Source organism: Doryrhamphus excisus, chromosome 20 (genome assembly GCF_030265055.1).
Source record: "Doryrhamphus excisus isolate RoL2022-K1 chromosome 20, RoL_Dexc_1.0, whole genome shotgun sequence".
In the NCBI taxonomy this organism is placed as follows: Eukaryota; Metazoa; Chordata; class Actinopteri; order Syngnathiformes; family Syngnathidae; genus Doryrhamphus; species Doryrhamphus excisus.
Genome location: NC_080485.1, coordinates 6,151,595 through 6,168,204, shown reverse-complemented (window position 1 = coordinate 6,168,204; position 16,610 = coordinate 6,151,595). Strand labels below are relative to the sequence as shown.

General features: G+C 39.1%; 1 protein-coding gene and 1 long non-coding RNA gene across 5 annotated transcripts in view; one reads left to right on the top strand and one right to left on the bottom strand.

The window, feature by feature from the left end:
* Positions 1-406: 406 nt before the first annotated feature.
* LOC131108289 (uncharacterized) lies at positions 407-2,040 on the bottom strand. The gene is made up of 3 exons (XR_009120444.1): positions 1,563-2,040; positions 871-960; positions 407-791 (listed from the first exon to the last, which is right to left on the bottom strand). It is a non-coding gene; the product is annotated as an uncharacterized LOC131108289 (long non-coding RNA).
* zmp:0000000755 (phosphofurin acidic cluster sorting protein 2) overlaps positions 1,602-16,610 on the top strand; it is a 53,932-nt gene continuing 38,923 nt past the window's right edge. For 2 of the 4 annotated variants that reach the window (XM_058059242.1, XM_058059241.1), the window contains exon 1: positions 1,602-1,937. In XM_058059242.1, the coding sequence (XP_057915225.1) occupies positions 1,723-1,937 (215 nt within the window). In that variant the 5' untranslated portion in view covers positions 1,602-1,722. The remainder of the gene's footprint in view (positions 1,938-16,610) is intronic. The other 2 variants (XM_058059245.1, XM_058059243.1) reach the window with 1 other exon arrangement.

The window sequence follows — 16,610 nt, the reverse complement described above, 5'->3', positions numbered from 1 at the left end:
AGTCCCATCTCTTGATGTCTCAGCTGGCGTGCAAGTTCCTCTGCTTCTTTAAGTCGTGTGCTTCCTCGACGATGTTGGAATTGCATTTTGTCAGATGCTAGATGCTGTAGATGTCCCTCTCAGCTATGCCACCTTTAGCTTTTGACTATCACTGACATTATGATGATGATGATTGGATGCCTGTATTGCTGTTGTTGATGCCTACATCCACGTCTTCATTGCAGAAAGTTGGCCACCTGTCGCTCTGTTGCTCACATCTTGTTCTCCTTCTCTTTTATAAGACCGGCATGTAATGTGGAGCCCAGTCACATAGGGATCAAATATGTATTATCTTGTTTAAGTACAAATACATTTAAGATAAATGTTTATTTGTTGAGACTGGTGACCATACCACCCTATCTGATTAAAATAAAGCAAATATATCGTATAAGTCTGCATGAAGTAAAGGTGTTCAGGCTAGATTTCATGCTATTAGATCACAAACTGACCGCAATACACAACAGGCTTTTTTTCCATTTCACCTTGTCGGTCAATAGGTTGAAGTGATTAGTCACAAACTGCACCCTTCAGGAACATGTCAAGTCAAGACATCTGCAGCTGTCTTTCACAACACCCGGCATTCTCAGAACAATGGCTGACCTTGGTAACTGTGTCACGGACTGACGAAATGTTGTTAACACTTCACTTCACAATTCAGGTGAGCTGAAGTCTTGACAGTTCACCACTTGACCACATCTTAATCAGGGGTGCCGAAGTGAGTGGTCTCTTTTTTTTCATAGGCCCTCAGTATACTGTAAAAAATAATAGAAAGAATAGATAATTATGTTATTAGATAAATGTATTATTAGATATTACTTTTTTAATTGTCACCTGTCACACAAAGTTAAGATGTTGATGTTTTGTTCTGTTAGCTTAGCATGTGATGCAGTGGGTCTTCAGTTTTCAGTGGGTCGCTGGCACCTGGGAGAAAAAAAATTGTAATGACCCGATGTGTGTGAATGCACCTCGTGTTCATGTGTGTGCTATTGGCTTGCTGCGCCGCCACAAGGTACCCAAGAACTGTTGAAAACAGTCCCTTTAAATTTAACATACTTGAGAAGTTTTTAGTTGAAAAATGCCCGTCATTTGAATATATATGAATCGTTTAATTTAGTCCAGACATTAATTTTGTATCAAAAATATTTTCAACGTATATTTACTCAGCCACATGCTTCAGTATCTTGTTGATGGATTATATACATTATAATGGCTGGGACGTACAATTCTGGAATGATAGAACTGTACAATGGTTAGGAATAGTTGAGCAAAAAACATAATATTTTGAGTGCAGAACACGTAGACCTATAACATTTTTTTAAATAACGTTCCGTCACGTCATAGCTTTTATATTCTTTATGAGAATGCAGGTTAACATTGGAAGAGAGAATTCCGAACAAAATTACGTTACGTCACTTCTGAATATGTAGTTAATCTGCAATATTTTTTTAAAACAGGTATAAAAACGTATGCATGATATCTATCTGTGTGCATCATTTTCAAAGCAAGGAGGTGCTGCCCCCCACCCGCCTGTAGTGGCATGCCCCGCCCAGACTATCAGCATCTCGGTCACTGGCTGTAGAGAGGACTCGGGAGTCTGGAGAAGCAGGGCAGGCAGCGCACACTTCACAGACTCCCGCGTACGTCCGACGTTTAGCTAAAGCTGCTCCCTCGGCAGTGGAGGTGATGATGGCGGCGGCTGTTGAGAGAGGAGGAGGCGCCCGGGCGGCTTTCCTGAGCCCAAACAGCGGTGTCGGTTGTGTACCAGCACCGACAACACTCCCTGCCGGAGCCCTAGCCGGAGCTGTGGTCCTGGGCTCGGGCTCCGGTGGCATGCCCGTTCCTATGAACCTTTTTGCGACCTGGGAGATTGACCGATCATCCCCGAACTGCGTGCCGAGGTAAGGTTGACATGATCGCGTTGGCCTTACTGTGACAAACCGCAATCTGGGTGTGTAATAGTCCATAATGCTGGATAAACAACGCCCTCGGTGACTAACGTGAAGCAGTGGGAAGGAGCAACCATGCATTTTTGCTTCACTGCTAACTGTTAAGCTAACTAGCAAGTTGGCTAACGCTACAAGCAAATATCACTGGTGAAAACAACACTTAATTATTACACCTAATTATGCGTGCTCCTGAGCGATATATTTCCGAAATTGATTTTCTTGCTTTTTGTCATCATTGAATTGATTTTTTTCTTAATTTTAATCTTGCAGTTATAGTAATAACTAGCTAGCAAAGTTGTGCTAACTAGTTTATCTAACGGTTGCGGCTGTAAATCTGTACTGACTTTAAAACGTCTGTGGTGCGTTTAAATCCGTGTTTTTCAGTAAACATTCCACGCACAGTTACGCGTAAATACGATGACATGGGCGCTGTTCAGCCCCTTCATGGCACAATGTTGTCATTTTGTTGCAACAACTGTAAACGAATCAGTTTGTAGTTGTTTCTTAGAGTTGAAATCACAAAAACAATGACAAGGTATCAAAAAATATTATATGCATATTTAATGATTGTGTTGATGCCCGGCCAGTACACAATATATTTTCGACAACACCGTGCATTAGTATGCATCTCCAGTGAGCAGGCACACTGCTGCCACCTGACCAGAAGCCTCTCTGGAGCTGAGGGTACATTAATCAGCTTTGACCTAGATCTGTTTTACTCACTGGGGGGAAAGTGGGCTTGCAAAGGGAGGGTTTTCTTCACTCTGGATGTTTGCGTGCATGTGTGTGTGTTTGCTTTTCGACTGTATGCAAGCAAGTGTGAATGGAGTCATAACATGTGAATAACATGCATTATTTACGACGGGGATGATGAGTTATTAACATTATTCAGCACAGAAGTGAGACAAATGTATTCAGTGCTTGCAGGGAAATTTGTCGCACTGTAATGCAAATTTTATAGGAAGATCATGATTGTTGCACAGGTCAGCTGTTGGTTCCTGCTTGGACCTTCTGGCCTGTCGCACCACCTCCGCTGCCAAAATTATAATACACTCTCTTAGCATCCCTTGTTGGTATTTGTTTGGAAGAAATGTGGTATATTGCTTCTGCATGACTAAAAGGCTGTGAATTGATTTTTTTTTGAATATCACTGATGTCACGCAAGGAAAGATTAACTATAGATTGTAAGCTGGATGTCATAGTTCACAAATGTTGGATAATATTGACTTGTATGAAGTTATTCTGTAGTCTAAACATAAGTGTTGCACTGATAAGACCAGGTGTGTATTAAAACTACACAATGTTGAATTGAAAAGGTGTGGAGATTAGAGCTACACATGATAATTGATGAGACAACGGTTAATAATTTTGTCAATTGTGTGGAATTGGTTTATCGATTGCTTATTCGGCCTCAGCTAGTTTGTGGTCAAAAGAACAACAACATGGTGTTTACAATGTGAAGTTGCGCAGCATCCACTCAGAACTCCATTACGCAAACTCCAGACAGCTTTCATAGGACACTGACTGGCATGTAACTAGAAGTTCAGAACATTCAGAGGGATATTGGGAGATAATGGGAGATAAACAACTATTTGTTTGTTTGTTTTGTATTTTGCAGGATCATTGTTATGGATTTGAACCTAAATTATGTTCTGTGTCATACTCCAAGCCTAGAGTAACATTTACCGTAACATCTCCCTGTAGTTGTTACAGGAGTACCCGGTTGTATATGAGTACCCAATTAATCAACAACTATTTGGGGCATTTAATTAATTCAATCCCAGGCATTTTTCAAAAGCCACCCCTCTCTGTACTGGAGAGAAGCAGGCCGAGCTCTTATAAAATGCATTTCTGCCATCTTGTGGCTGTTTTTTTCGGCTTAAAACGGCACAAAAAGATGCTCACTTCTATTGTGGAGTTGCATCATCACCTCTTTGTGCCTCTCGCGCGAAAAAAACAATGTATATATATGTCTTTAGGAGCGAGGGTTGGGTTGAATGGTTGGGTTGGTTGCAAATTAGTTCATTCTTTTTTGGATTTACAAAGATTAATATAGTTTATCAGAGATAATGAATTAACAAAACGTAGTAATAGTAATCGCTTGCTCTTCTAATTGCAGTCACACTTGGACATGAAAAGAATGATGTTCATGTAAGTTAACTGTATGTATTACAAGTAATGGTTGGTTTTCAAAGAATTTTTCCCATGGCATACTAGTTTACAAGAGACAACATTTTCCAACATTATTTTTAGACCATGTGTGTTTTTGCATCTCTTATCTCGTAGTGGTGTAAAAGGTCTTTTAGGGAGCCCAGTCTAAGGCTCGTTTTTAGGGAGTCTGCTTTGGCATTCTTTCAGGGGCTGGGTCATTTTCTTTGCAGCTGTTTTCTACTAGACTTTGCATGTGTGAATGTCCAGCTGAGTTGTAAGGTTTCAAATGAGGGCACAGAAGGCAGCGTTAGGAAGTTTAAGTGTGTCTAAATTGCCAGGATAGGCAACGGTTGTATTATCTCTGTAATGGAAGAATTGTTTTTGAATATCAGTCGTGAGTGCAAGTGTACCCAATGTTTGGGTTGGTAAGAACAAATCCAAATAAATCACGTAGATGTTGCCTAACTTACTGCAAGTTTTTTTTTATTGAACAACTTTTATGGTTTATATACAGTATAATAAACAATTGGAGTATACATGGGGGATCGATGGTTGTCTATGACCAGGCATTTAATGGCTTCGTCATTTTCTCTGCTTCTATCTTGTGTCCCTGTGAGATCCGTATGATCATCCTCCTCACGCTTGGTTGTTTGTTTTGTTGTATGTTGTGTCTTTGGACAATGAATGCCAACATAGTGTTTCTACTTCTCTTTATTACGTTGTTTGTATTTCAGAACTGCACATTAATCGGTTCTAATACAACACGGTATTGTTGGTGCTGAGTGTTTTAAATAATAAACAAGGTAGTTTATCATTATTTTGACCTTTTGGCAGTGTAGCACAAAATCTCAGGTCAGGGTAGTGCAGGAGCTTAGTGAGTCTGTTTTTTTCCTCAAATAGCTGTTTTTTTCTAGCTTTGCTGTTGTTGCTGAGTAACCAAGGACAGTTAAGAGGAAAAATTGTCTTCATTACTTGTGCAGGGATTATTTCTGGAATGTTTCTTTTTGTCTGCACTGCAAGTATTGCAGGATTTCTACCACAGGAAGTGAAAGCAAAACGTAATGGATGGAATAGTTAGTAAGTGGCATGGCAAGTTTTATCAAACGCGGGCAAACATTCAAGGCAGAAGTGTGTTGATATGACAGCTGTGCATGTTAGTACAAGTACAAGACACTTAAATGTTTTCATCCATGCTCAAGCACCTTTCCCCCAATACAGCTCGAAAGCCAAACTGTAAAGACATTGCCCAGTTTGCAGGGTTTCCCCTTGGTTGAAAGCTTTGAAAGTGCAAGGTGGTCACGATCACATACAGGTTCACACATTCACACATGGACGTACACGGCCGACAACCGGCAAGGCCCGCTGGCCTTCATCAACACGCAGGAGGAGCAAGCACATACATTTATTGACTTTTCTTTTGACTTGTCTTTATTACCTGCATGAATGTACTATTGAGCGAGCGTGCTGCCGTAACGGACTCTCTTTTCAGTTTTTACATTTATTTCCATGACGAAAGTCCTCGTTACCTGGCCATGAAAAATTGTATTTACATATTTTAATTTACAGTTTTTGTGGATTCGTTTTGTCCTGGTAAGACTCCAGCATCACCATATGTGTCGTCGCTTGTTATCAAACTTAATTTATGGTATTTTTACCTTTATGCTATAAACAGTGGTTGCCTTTTTTTAGATTTGTGTGGGAAAAAAAGAGATGGTTCATTGTTTTTTTTTTTTATGTTTGAATACGCTTGAGTGATTGTTGAGTGTTTTGTTTGAATTTAGATTTTTGTACAGTTTGTAGGATTATGACAATTTGTTCTTGAAACCGATGGAGAAAATAATTACAAACGCTAAACAAATCAATCTTAGATCAGCTTTAGCCAAACTTAGATAGATTTGGTTCTATTTTAGAGGTTCCAGGGTATTATCATTTTTAAATACTGTATATCCATAAGTCAGATTTTTTTTGCATACTTGGTTGATATATACTATTTAGATCTAGACTATTTTTACAACTATTCATGATTTGACTTAATGGAAAGCTCTGACTCATCAATTTGTAATGAAAACATCCAGTGAGGGAAACAGTGTTCAGAATGGAACTGCTTTAAAACACTTCTCTACAACGGAGAAACAGTGTTGCACAGCTTTAAAACTGACGTTAAATACAATACTGTACAGACATCTGAGTGTTGTGATTTTAAGGAACGTGTTGTATAACAAAGGTGTGTGGGTGCCAAGTGTGTTAAAATCATAAAGGAGGTGGTAAGAAATTACATGGCAAAATTGGTATCGCCATGGTGGGCCTACAGACATCAACACAATTATTATATATTTTCCTGTGACATTTATCTGCGGCGACACGGCCATTCTTCTTTCTGGGACCCAAGATAACCTTTCAGCCATCTACGTAGAGGAGTCTTATCTCTGTCGTAAATATGTTGACATGTCACATAATGTCCTCAGCTTCTATGCATCCTTTTTGTATACCTCTTGTCCTCATTCAAGTCATGGCTGAGTCACATCAGGACATAGAAAGTCGAACTCTCCATCTCCTGACTGTCAGGACATCAACATTTGTCTACCATGTGGTCTTCTTGTTTCATGTGGATGTAGCATGTGTGCTGGCCATGTATTGTGTTGTGAGTTAATATACATTGTAATACCAGATGTATTCATTTCTCTTCAACCAAACCATGACGTTGACACACCATTAAAGAGTGCTATCTATGAGATGAGAGCTTCAGAGTTTCCACTTATGATCTTATTTTGCACATTCACTCCCCCCTTGCATCTCAAGCCTTTGGGCATTGTCCTCTTAGCATGGCATTGCTGCAATAATCTGATTTCATAACAGGAAGAGAAGCGATAGTAATCAAATGGTGCACACAGACAACTGACAGTGGTAATCCACTGCTTCCTGCATCATAAACACCCCCCATAAGCCATCTCTAGTGCCCTTTTAGAATGGCGATACAGAGACAAATGGCAGCCTTATAAAAATAATGTGGATCACGTCACTTTATTGGGATCATTCAATTTTGTTGAGTGAAGGATATCTTCTTGGCCTTTGAATGTTTGGGAATGTAATATCAAAGTGTAATATGTTGGAATTAAATTTTGTTTTTCCTCAAGAAAAAAGCCAAATAAAAAGTAAAACATGACTGAAGGTAAACCAAGATCGTTCAAGATTTGCTGACACCACGCAAAAGACGCTGACACCATGTGTGATTACTTTAGAAGTCATATTGCATATGTCAATTGTGACTGTTCCTCCTTGTCTAACTTTGCCCAGAATTGGGCTTCATTTGACTTTACATTTACAAAAGAAGTCAATCTCTCCATGTTGGACCCATCAGCACCTTTTATTCCTGCCTTTCCATGCTTACTCCCAGTCAAATGTGTCAAAATTCACGTGGTTTCATTGCTTTGCCTTCCTGGAGAAGGAGGAATTTCCTCAGGGAGCGTTTCACATTCCTGGCAACTTGAGAATTGCTATGATGGTTCGCCTCGCTCTGCCCCCACCAGCCCCTTTTTGCCACCACCCCCTTTTGCGTTCCATTGTTGACCAACAACCTCCACTCTATGAGGAAGAACAGGATTGGACCTGTAGATTGTTTCCTTGTATAAAAGCATCACTGATCTTACCCAGAGCTTGTGAACAGGCCCTTTCTTGAATTCACGAAGGGGAAAAAGTCCCCCCATCCGTGCCTAGACCTCAGAATGGGATGAAGTTCAGATCTTTTTGTGTGGGAGGATAATGGGGTCTTTGCAAACAAACTTCTATCCAATTTAGTGAGGCAAAGGCAGCAGTCCTCTGATACGGGGTGGATTTAGTCCCTTGTCTTTAAACTCTTATACGATACTCTGTTTTGTTCTTGCTCTACATTGATCCCACCTCTCCCATGCAGGCATTTCCTGAGTTGGATGTGCCAGTAACAACACTTGGACTATTATTTCAGATAAAACAGTGTGGTGTGGATGAATGAAAGCACTTGACAGACCAGCTGAAAACAAGCGGTATCGTTGTGACATTAGAGGTGTTTTTGCAATCTACCAGAATCGGCCATATTAGTAAAACCAATACCTTGTTTGGACACAGGCTAAATCAGGGGTGGGCAAACTACGGCCCGGGGGCCACATCCGGCCCGCCAAGTGTTTGAATACGGCCCGCCCAATCTTTCCAAAGTATTTCATTTAAACTCAACATACAACCTGGCATCATGGCCTGAGCCAACCTTTTGATGGTTTTATCAATTTCGTTTTTTGACATGGTCTGTTGTTTACAAAGTGCTCCTGAAAAAAGGGACACAAGCACATAATAATAATAATAATAATAATAATTATTATTATTATTATTAGATTATTAGATTATTATAATTATTATTAGAACTGTTATGATTATTATAATTATTATATTAATGCTAATTATTATATTAATTATATATAATATTATTGTTATATTTGCATATTTTACATAATAATAATATAATAATTATTATTTTAATTTTATTGTAATTATTATAATATTTTATTATTTTTAAAATATTTAAATATAAATATAAAATAATAAATAATAATAGCAGATTGCATGACAATTTTACATATCAATTCTGTCATATCAATGCGGCCCGCGAGTCAAAAAGTTTGCCCACCCCTGGGCTAAATGGACAGCTTTTTAGTTATAGCCCTCATACAATTCACCATGCCCGGGACACAACCTGGGTCGTATAGACATTGCATAATTTCGATCAAGTGCGCTTTTTTGCTTGGTTTGGCTGTAACCATCTGTTCTGCTTCAGGGTTTGGAATGACAGCCCTAAAATCGGCATGGATTTTGACCAGATATGCGTGAAAATCTGCAGGAGAATTGGCTGACGGCGGTTGGCTAACGCCGCATCACATGACTGATTTGTACATATGCTTTCATGGAGTTCAGTTTATCACAGCATTTAATGTTGGAACAGCCAAGATGATGCTGGCCTCCACGCTGAAATTAGGTGTCTCATCATCGGCAGCATTTTAATTGAAACTCACTCGTTTTCTGCAGTTTATTCTATACAGGGTGACTTGTGAGCTGGAGCCTATCCCACACGAATTCTGTGTGAGAGGTAGGGTATAGTCTTGATTGGTCGGCAGTCAATCAAACCATTGTCAATCACATTCATTTTGATTATCAGTATTAGTATATGTTCAACTCCTGGTAGCTACGTTGATGTTCTCCTCCGATTTAGGATCAGCATTTACAATAAGAGAACCATCCCCGGTTTCACTTCAATATGCCTCACACACACACCATATGTATGGTAAGTTTCGCTTTTGCACCTCGGAGCAATCATGGACTGCTGAACAAACTGTGAAATCTTAACTCTTCTTGAGAAAACGTTACCAGTGAAGCAGAAATACATATAGGGTGCGCTTTTTGTAGCAGTGGTGCATGTAGGTGGTACATTTTACCAGGTAGTTATAAATTACTACTGATTTAAGGTAACAGAAATGTTGTTGTTTTTTCCTGAGCATTTTTGACAATATTGGTCAATTCTCTCAAAAATCCAGCAAGACTGTAAAAAAGCAAGAAGTAATGCAAGAAAAGAAAATTGTGTCAACTTCCAAACAGCACTGATCTTATGGCCTGCCCACTTGTCTAATCCCAGATTAAGGAGTCTGAACTGTCTGTTTCTGTTTATATGCCATTACATAATAAACCCACAATACTTCTGTGTATCCCAACATCGTTCTTCTACGTTGTCACGTATTTGTTTTGGAACATTGTCGCATTGCACGTCTGTGGTGCTGTGTGCTAGACATTTCTGGATCAGTTACCGATTATATGAAATTGAAATTGACTGATTTTGATTAGCATCTACAACAGTAGTAAGAAATACTAGAGATACGTACATATTGTAGCTCCATATATAAATGTTATTCATCTCCTAAAAGGGGACATTTGTCTTTGCATTAAAACACACATGTAAAACACCCACAGCTATAAAGCCTTAGCTGTGACCTTGCTGTGTCTTTCACCTGTTTTCTTCCATCACATTATTGTCATACGGTTTTATTGAATGCTTTTATTAGCCTTCTGTGGGAGAAGGTTAGTATGTCCCGTTTTGCGACACAGTAATCTGTAGTTCAACCTGAGGTTAACTCCTTAACCTACAAATCCTGCTCTGCCGTGCAAAATCCTTTTGTCAAATATGTGACTTCCACCTCCGATTTGGACTGTAAACATGCTTTGCCCGCTCATGTCTTGCATGGTGACGACAAACATAGGGCTGCTGACTTCATCAGTCACTGCTCAGGGTTGAACAAAAGACTTGTTTAGCCCTGCAGAAAGAGAAACAAAGGGTGACAACCACATACTGAGTTACTGGTAAAATGTGTCAGATCACTGAGTTGTGAACGCAGCAAATAAGCGAATAAAGAGATTTACTTAAAAACAGCTTTATTTGAAAATACATGGTTATAATCTGATACAGTAGTTAATGTTAATCAACAGATTGTCTCTTGTATTAATTTACTGTCCGGGCTGCCACTTCTTTACACTGAGTAGGAAATGTACTAAATCTCATTTACCAGGAAAAAGGTTGGCATCTGTACTAGAGTACAGTTTTTTTTCCAAATGGATGTTTTTCAGAAAGCAAAAGCTTAAATCACCAAACGGAAATAAAACCTCTCCCTAATGCCCAACCCTGTTGAGAATGACATCAAATGTGCTTGTAATCCTGTCAAAGTCTGATTCTACCACAGCTTCAGGGAGCTTCTTGACTTATTATGACAACTCCTTTCCTCTTGCCATCTCGGAAATCACCCGTTTATCTTTTCCTCAAATCTTTCTCTTTTATTATTTACACAACTTTTCCCTCCAGCTGATTTCATACCTGAGTTATGACATTTCGCCTGCTTCACTGTTACACACAATTAATCTCTCGCTGCCTATTTGTCTCCACCAGCTGCCCCAACACAGCTCAAACCCAGTGAAAAATGAAAGCATACCAATCGTATTGTCCCCAGTGTATTACTCTCATCTCGTACTTTTTTATGACAGAACAATAATAGAAGATTAGATCAGTAAGAACTACTGTAATCCCTTACTAATAATATTTGTATTGTTAATACATGAATCCTGAAAAATACTCTTCACTTTCCATCAGTGTTTAACATTGCAATGCAGGAAATTTAAGTTGTGCCGTGGCCATGGTCTGTGTCAAGGCCACAACACCAGCACTTCTGCTGGTTGCAGCCAAGTAGTACACTCCAGTTTGCCACAGTTAATCAACAATTCCACAGAATCATTAGAATTCTCAGTCATTAATGAATCGACTAATCCTCATTATTATTCTATAAATTGACCCGTAAATTGAGAGTTTTGTCTTCTGGCTCAGCTCTCTCTTCACTAGACACTATAGACACTGTAGGCCAGGGGTCTCAAACACGCGGCCCGCGGGCCAAATGTGGCCCGCAGGACACTAGTTTGAGGCCCCTGCCTTGATATGAAAGTTTAATGTTAGTGCGGCCCGCTCAAGTTTGATATGGATGCTGTATGGTATCATGTACCCAGAAAAAAATATTACGTTTGATTAATGTTCATGTTAAAGGTTAAATAACTGTTAATAGTTATCCTCCCTATCCGTGTGGAAGTGGTACGTTTTTGGCTATTTAAGTTTAAAGGAAATAACTTGAAGGCTACCGTTTAGGTCGCTAGCGCTCTAGTTTGCGAGTTAGCATGTGTCTTAAGACCCTGCAGTTGCGCAATATGTTGTAAATAAAAAAAGTATAAATGTGACTATAGTCGTGTTTTGTCATGTCTACAGGGCTCTAATAATGCTTTGTTCATTTTAATCTGAAAAAAATAATTTGTCTACCCACCAACTATATGTGGTTTCTTAAGTTTTTATTATTTACCGTTTTATTATTATTATTATATTTATTTATTACTGATTGATTGATTTTCTTTATTCTTGATTTGTTAATTTATTTTTCATCTTATTTTGTGCAGAAAAATAAAAAGATATTTGAGAACAGTGGAATGTTTTATCAGAGCTTTTCTTGTAGAAAATCAAAACCAAAGCAAAGTTTATTCATTTTTCTGTTTTTAATAAATGCGTTGTTTTTTTGGAAAACCTGATGCAGCCAGTCTCGCCCAGACCCAAGCTCCAGTGGCCCCCAAGTAAATTGAGTTTGAGACCCCTGCTGTAGACACTGTAGACACTATAGACACTGTGTCATTCCGCATGTCGACCTCAGTCTCCAGTCTCGTGAACAGGACTGCGAGATACTTGAACTCCTCCACCTGGGGCAAGACCTCACTCCCGACCCCAAAGGTACAATCCACTCTTTTCCTACTGAGAACCACTGGCTCAGATTTGGAGGTGCTCCCAAAAGCTTCACCCTTAACTGCCCAATGAATGTTATGGTCATCATTTTTTGGACAGAATTTGTAGACAGACCAGTCCATGGTGTACCCCGCCTCTTGCCCAAAGACAGCTGGGATAGGCTCCAGCACCCCTAGCGACCATCGTGAGGATAAGCGGTAGAAAATGAATGAATGAATTTGTAGACACAGCCAAGGCGTTAAGGGGGTCCAGTCTGTGGACCTTAGGATCTCGTCTCTTCTATTTGCAAATGGTGTGGGCCTGATGGTCTCATCGGGCTTATGGGAATTAAATCCCAAACAGCATATGGCCATCTGGGACAGAGAACCAGATATTGGGAGCTAAAATGCCTTTTACATGCAAACCTAAGTACATGCTAAGCTCTTCCAGAGTATGCTACTGTTTGAACTTGTCAAAGCCAATCTAAGTCTGGGTTAGTGTTCATTGGAAAAATAAGGAATGTCTTTGGAATTGCTGTCTTTGAACTTTTTTGCCCCATTTTTACTGCTATAAAATGTTAATCAAACTTTTGAAATGTCTGCCTGCAATTTCCAGTGGTCTACATTGCACCTAGAATTGTATGACTTAAGAATAAATAGTATAGCAGGAAGAATGTCCAGGGAGTATTATCTTATCTAGGCAAATCTTACCGCAGATTCTTTCTCTCGGTGGTTAGACTTTCCTCTGTTTTTCTTGTAGAAGAATAAAATATTCAGAAGTGGCTTTCAGACCAGCACACCCTTTATTCAGGGCTAAATTATGCAACTTGACATGAACATATAAAAGTGAACAAAGTACTATGGCTTTCCTCCACATGCTTTATCAAAATAATATGACAACAATCATTTCCCACAAAAACTATGAGCAAGAGTACAATCAAAGTTTTCTTCCCCAGCTTTGCAAACTACACGGCATACCAACTATTCAGTCTTTTTTTCATCCATCCCTCTTTTAAATCACTCTCTCCATCCTCCATTTCCCTGTTTTGTGCCTCTGACAATTGGCGTGCAGTGATGCAAGGGCATGGAACTGGCAAAACATCAAGCAGAGTGCTGACCAGGGGAAAATAAATAGAAAAGTGTGTTTTTGTTTAGGCAGCTAAGTCGTTTGTTCAGTTTAGGGGTTTCATTTCTGTCTTTTTTATGTTGTGCATGTGGATTTTTTTTTCTCCACCGTGCAGGGTTTCGCCACAGGCAGACTAGCTGGTAGCCTCTTTGTAGTCTCTTCAACCTAAGATGACTTCCATCACCATGCTACTTGAGATGCTGCTATCACTTAAGTGGTCCAGAAATAGTGTAGCATTAGTAGCCACAGGGACTTTAAAGCATTAGCTACATATTACAAGGCTTTTCAGAATATGCACCGTTGGTTGAATGATGTTGTAAAGTATTGCTCTGTAATCAAATATTGCACGTTATTCCACTATAGACCGTATAATCAGTTAAAATGTTGGTCATGCTGGTTTTGTAGAGACTTCAACAGCAATTGCACCGTTGACTTTATTTTTAGACAGGTCTTGCTGTGGCGGCATTTGCGCGTGTGTGTGTGTGACAGGAAGAAAAGCTGTGATTCACTTTTGGAAAAACGACCCACTGGGCTGCATGGATACATCTTCACAACTATATGACTACCTAACTTTTTCCGACTATGTTGGAAAAAAATACCATTTTATATTCCAGTATTATATTACAGTATTTATGATAATGCCCAGCCCACTTCATTTCAATCTTTGGACAATTTTATCAAGAAAGATTTTTATCAAAAATGGATTCACATATCTGGTTCCCAAACTTTTTTTTGCAGGACTCACCTTTTGGAGATGAAATTATCTTCAGGTTGGTTCCTGGAAATAATCTCTGAGCCATATCGCTAGTGGGAAAATGTTTGGTGTCGAGCTGCGACTAAAGATTATTTTCTTATTTGGTTAATCCGAAGCTTTTTGTTTTGATTAATCTAGTAATCAGTTAGGCCTTACACGGACTGAATCAACATGAAGTAAACACAACAGTTTGCGGTTTGGTCCTCAACATACCAGAAAAGATGCAAAAATGCTTTCCACTGTTTTCCAAAGTCGAAGTTGATGTGTGTGAATATTGTTTTGCCTCCAACACTAAGATAATAGTTCTGCTATCGTGGATGCTTTTCCACTTTTCTGATCTATAAAAGTTGTTACAATGTATGCTCATGTTAAATGATACCAAAGCTTCAGATAATGAGGTTTTACAAAACTTTTGTCGTTGAGCTCCACTGACGTCAATGCAATCTGGACTTCTTTGTATGGGTTGCAGATTGCCTGCACTCACTTTGAGTAAAATGCATTTAAATTTTATTTTTTTTGTACATCGCACTTGCGGACCCCTATGTGTGTCATGCGCCACATGTGCATCCCACATATGTAATTAATGCGGCCAACACACATTTTCGTGTCAGTCCTTCATGGTTGTCGAGATCTTATTCCTTTATGGTCACCACAATTACGTTCTTGACAAACAAAACTCTGCAGCGAAAAGCGATTTGGCGAGTGCCAATAATCGTACGATTTAGGGGAACCAGAAGTAATTCAGGGACTAACATATGAATTGTTTGCCTGTTATAATTTAGTAGGTTTCCTTTTCCTTGTTACTTAAGCAACATTTTCCATTTAAAGCAAAACATGCATAACAGTTTCATGGATTTATTTTATGAAGTGTTAATATTGAATGGGACATGGAATGGTAAACACTTTCAATGGTTAACCATTTGAAGTCTGCTTTATTGCTTCAGTGAAGATCAAATATTTTGCCATATGACCCTCCATCACAGACCTCTTATCAAAAACAAATATTTGGCCAACAGCTGCTGAAATGAATTGCCAGATAAGATTGACCATCTCCTAAACACACAGGGACTGCAGCGGCAGCACTCATTTCCTTTTCCAATGAACATCTCAGTGACTATACCCAATTCATTTCTGTATCAAGAGCAAACATTTGAGGAAATTAAGCCAGCCTGTATAACCAACTACTCATATTGAAACTTTGTTTGTAAATTTAAATATAAAGAGTCAAAGAAAAACATTTTACAGTCAGTCAAACAAAATGATTTTCCAGATTTAATTCTATTGTCATAATCCAAACAGAGGAGAATGGCATAAATGTTTGGCTTGATTGTAGAATCCACAAGGGTTAAATGTTGATAATGATACCATGGATGACATGAACACACTAATGGGCTTAGATAGAGGAGCACTACTCCGTGCTGCTGTCAGCTATACCACGTCGACTAAAGCTATTAGCTGACAGGGTGCCCAGACACCCATTTGGCACCATCATAGTGCTCATTTTGACAGGATAAAATGGGCCAACACCATGCTTTTTGATCACACTTTTTGATGGCTGAAGTAAATAAAATACAAATTAAATTTTTATGGCTGGCTGGAACTGCATTTCAGTGAAAGAGACCTGATCGAGTTTCAGGCATCATAGTCCATGTAATCACATCTGATGCACTTTTATTCAGCCGTTAGATGTACTGAATGGCTGCAGATTGGTATTGGCCATGCAGTGGACTGGAATTAATTTGTCCAAACCTAAATGCTCACTCGTGCTAATGGGTCACCCTCATTTGTATGCAGCCACCAACAGTCCCCCAATTATTTGGACATATAATCCATTGTCACCTTGCACCTACTTTAATCTCTTGTAAATTGATGACAACAGTTGTTTTGGTATCATTGTTTTGTTTAAAAAAACTATAGAAAATATATATATATACATATACGGTATTATGATTAATGCTATTTTATCATTTATGTATACGATGATCAAAAATGTTGCTGTGTCATAACTTTGCATGTGATGATGATTAACCTCAGTATATAAAAGTGACGACCCAAGAAGAAGAGCTTGGCGTAGACTGATGCAAGCTGAAATGGGGATTCCCTCCTTGAGCTCTTATCAACTGGCAACCAGAAAGTATGTCAGTTATCTTTACTTCTCGCCGCCTGTTCATACAAATATTGAACGGCAACCCCATGCTTAGATCCTCCACCCACCCAGTCAGAGGCTGCCCAGTCAAAGTATCGATACAACTGTGTTGTTTTGTTTATTTTTGGCAATGTG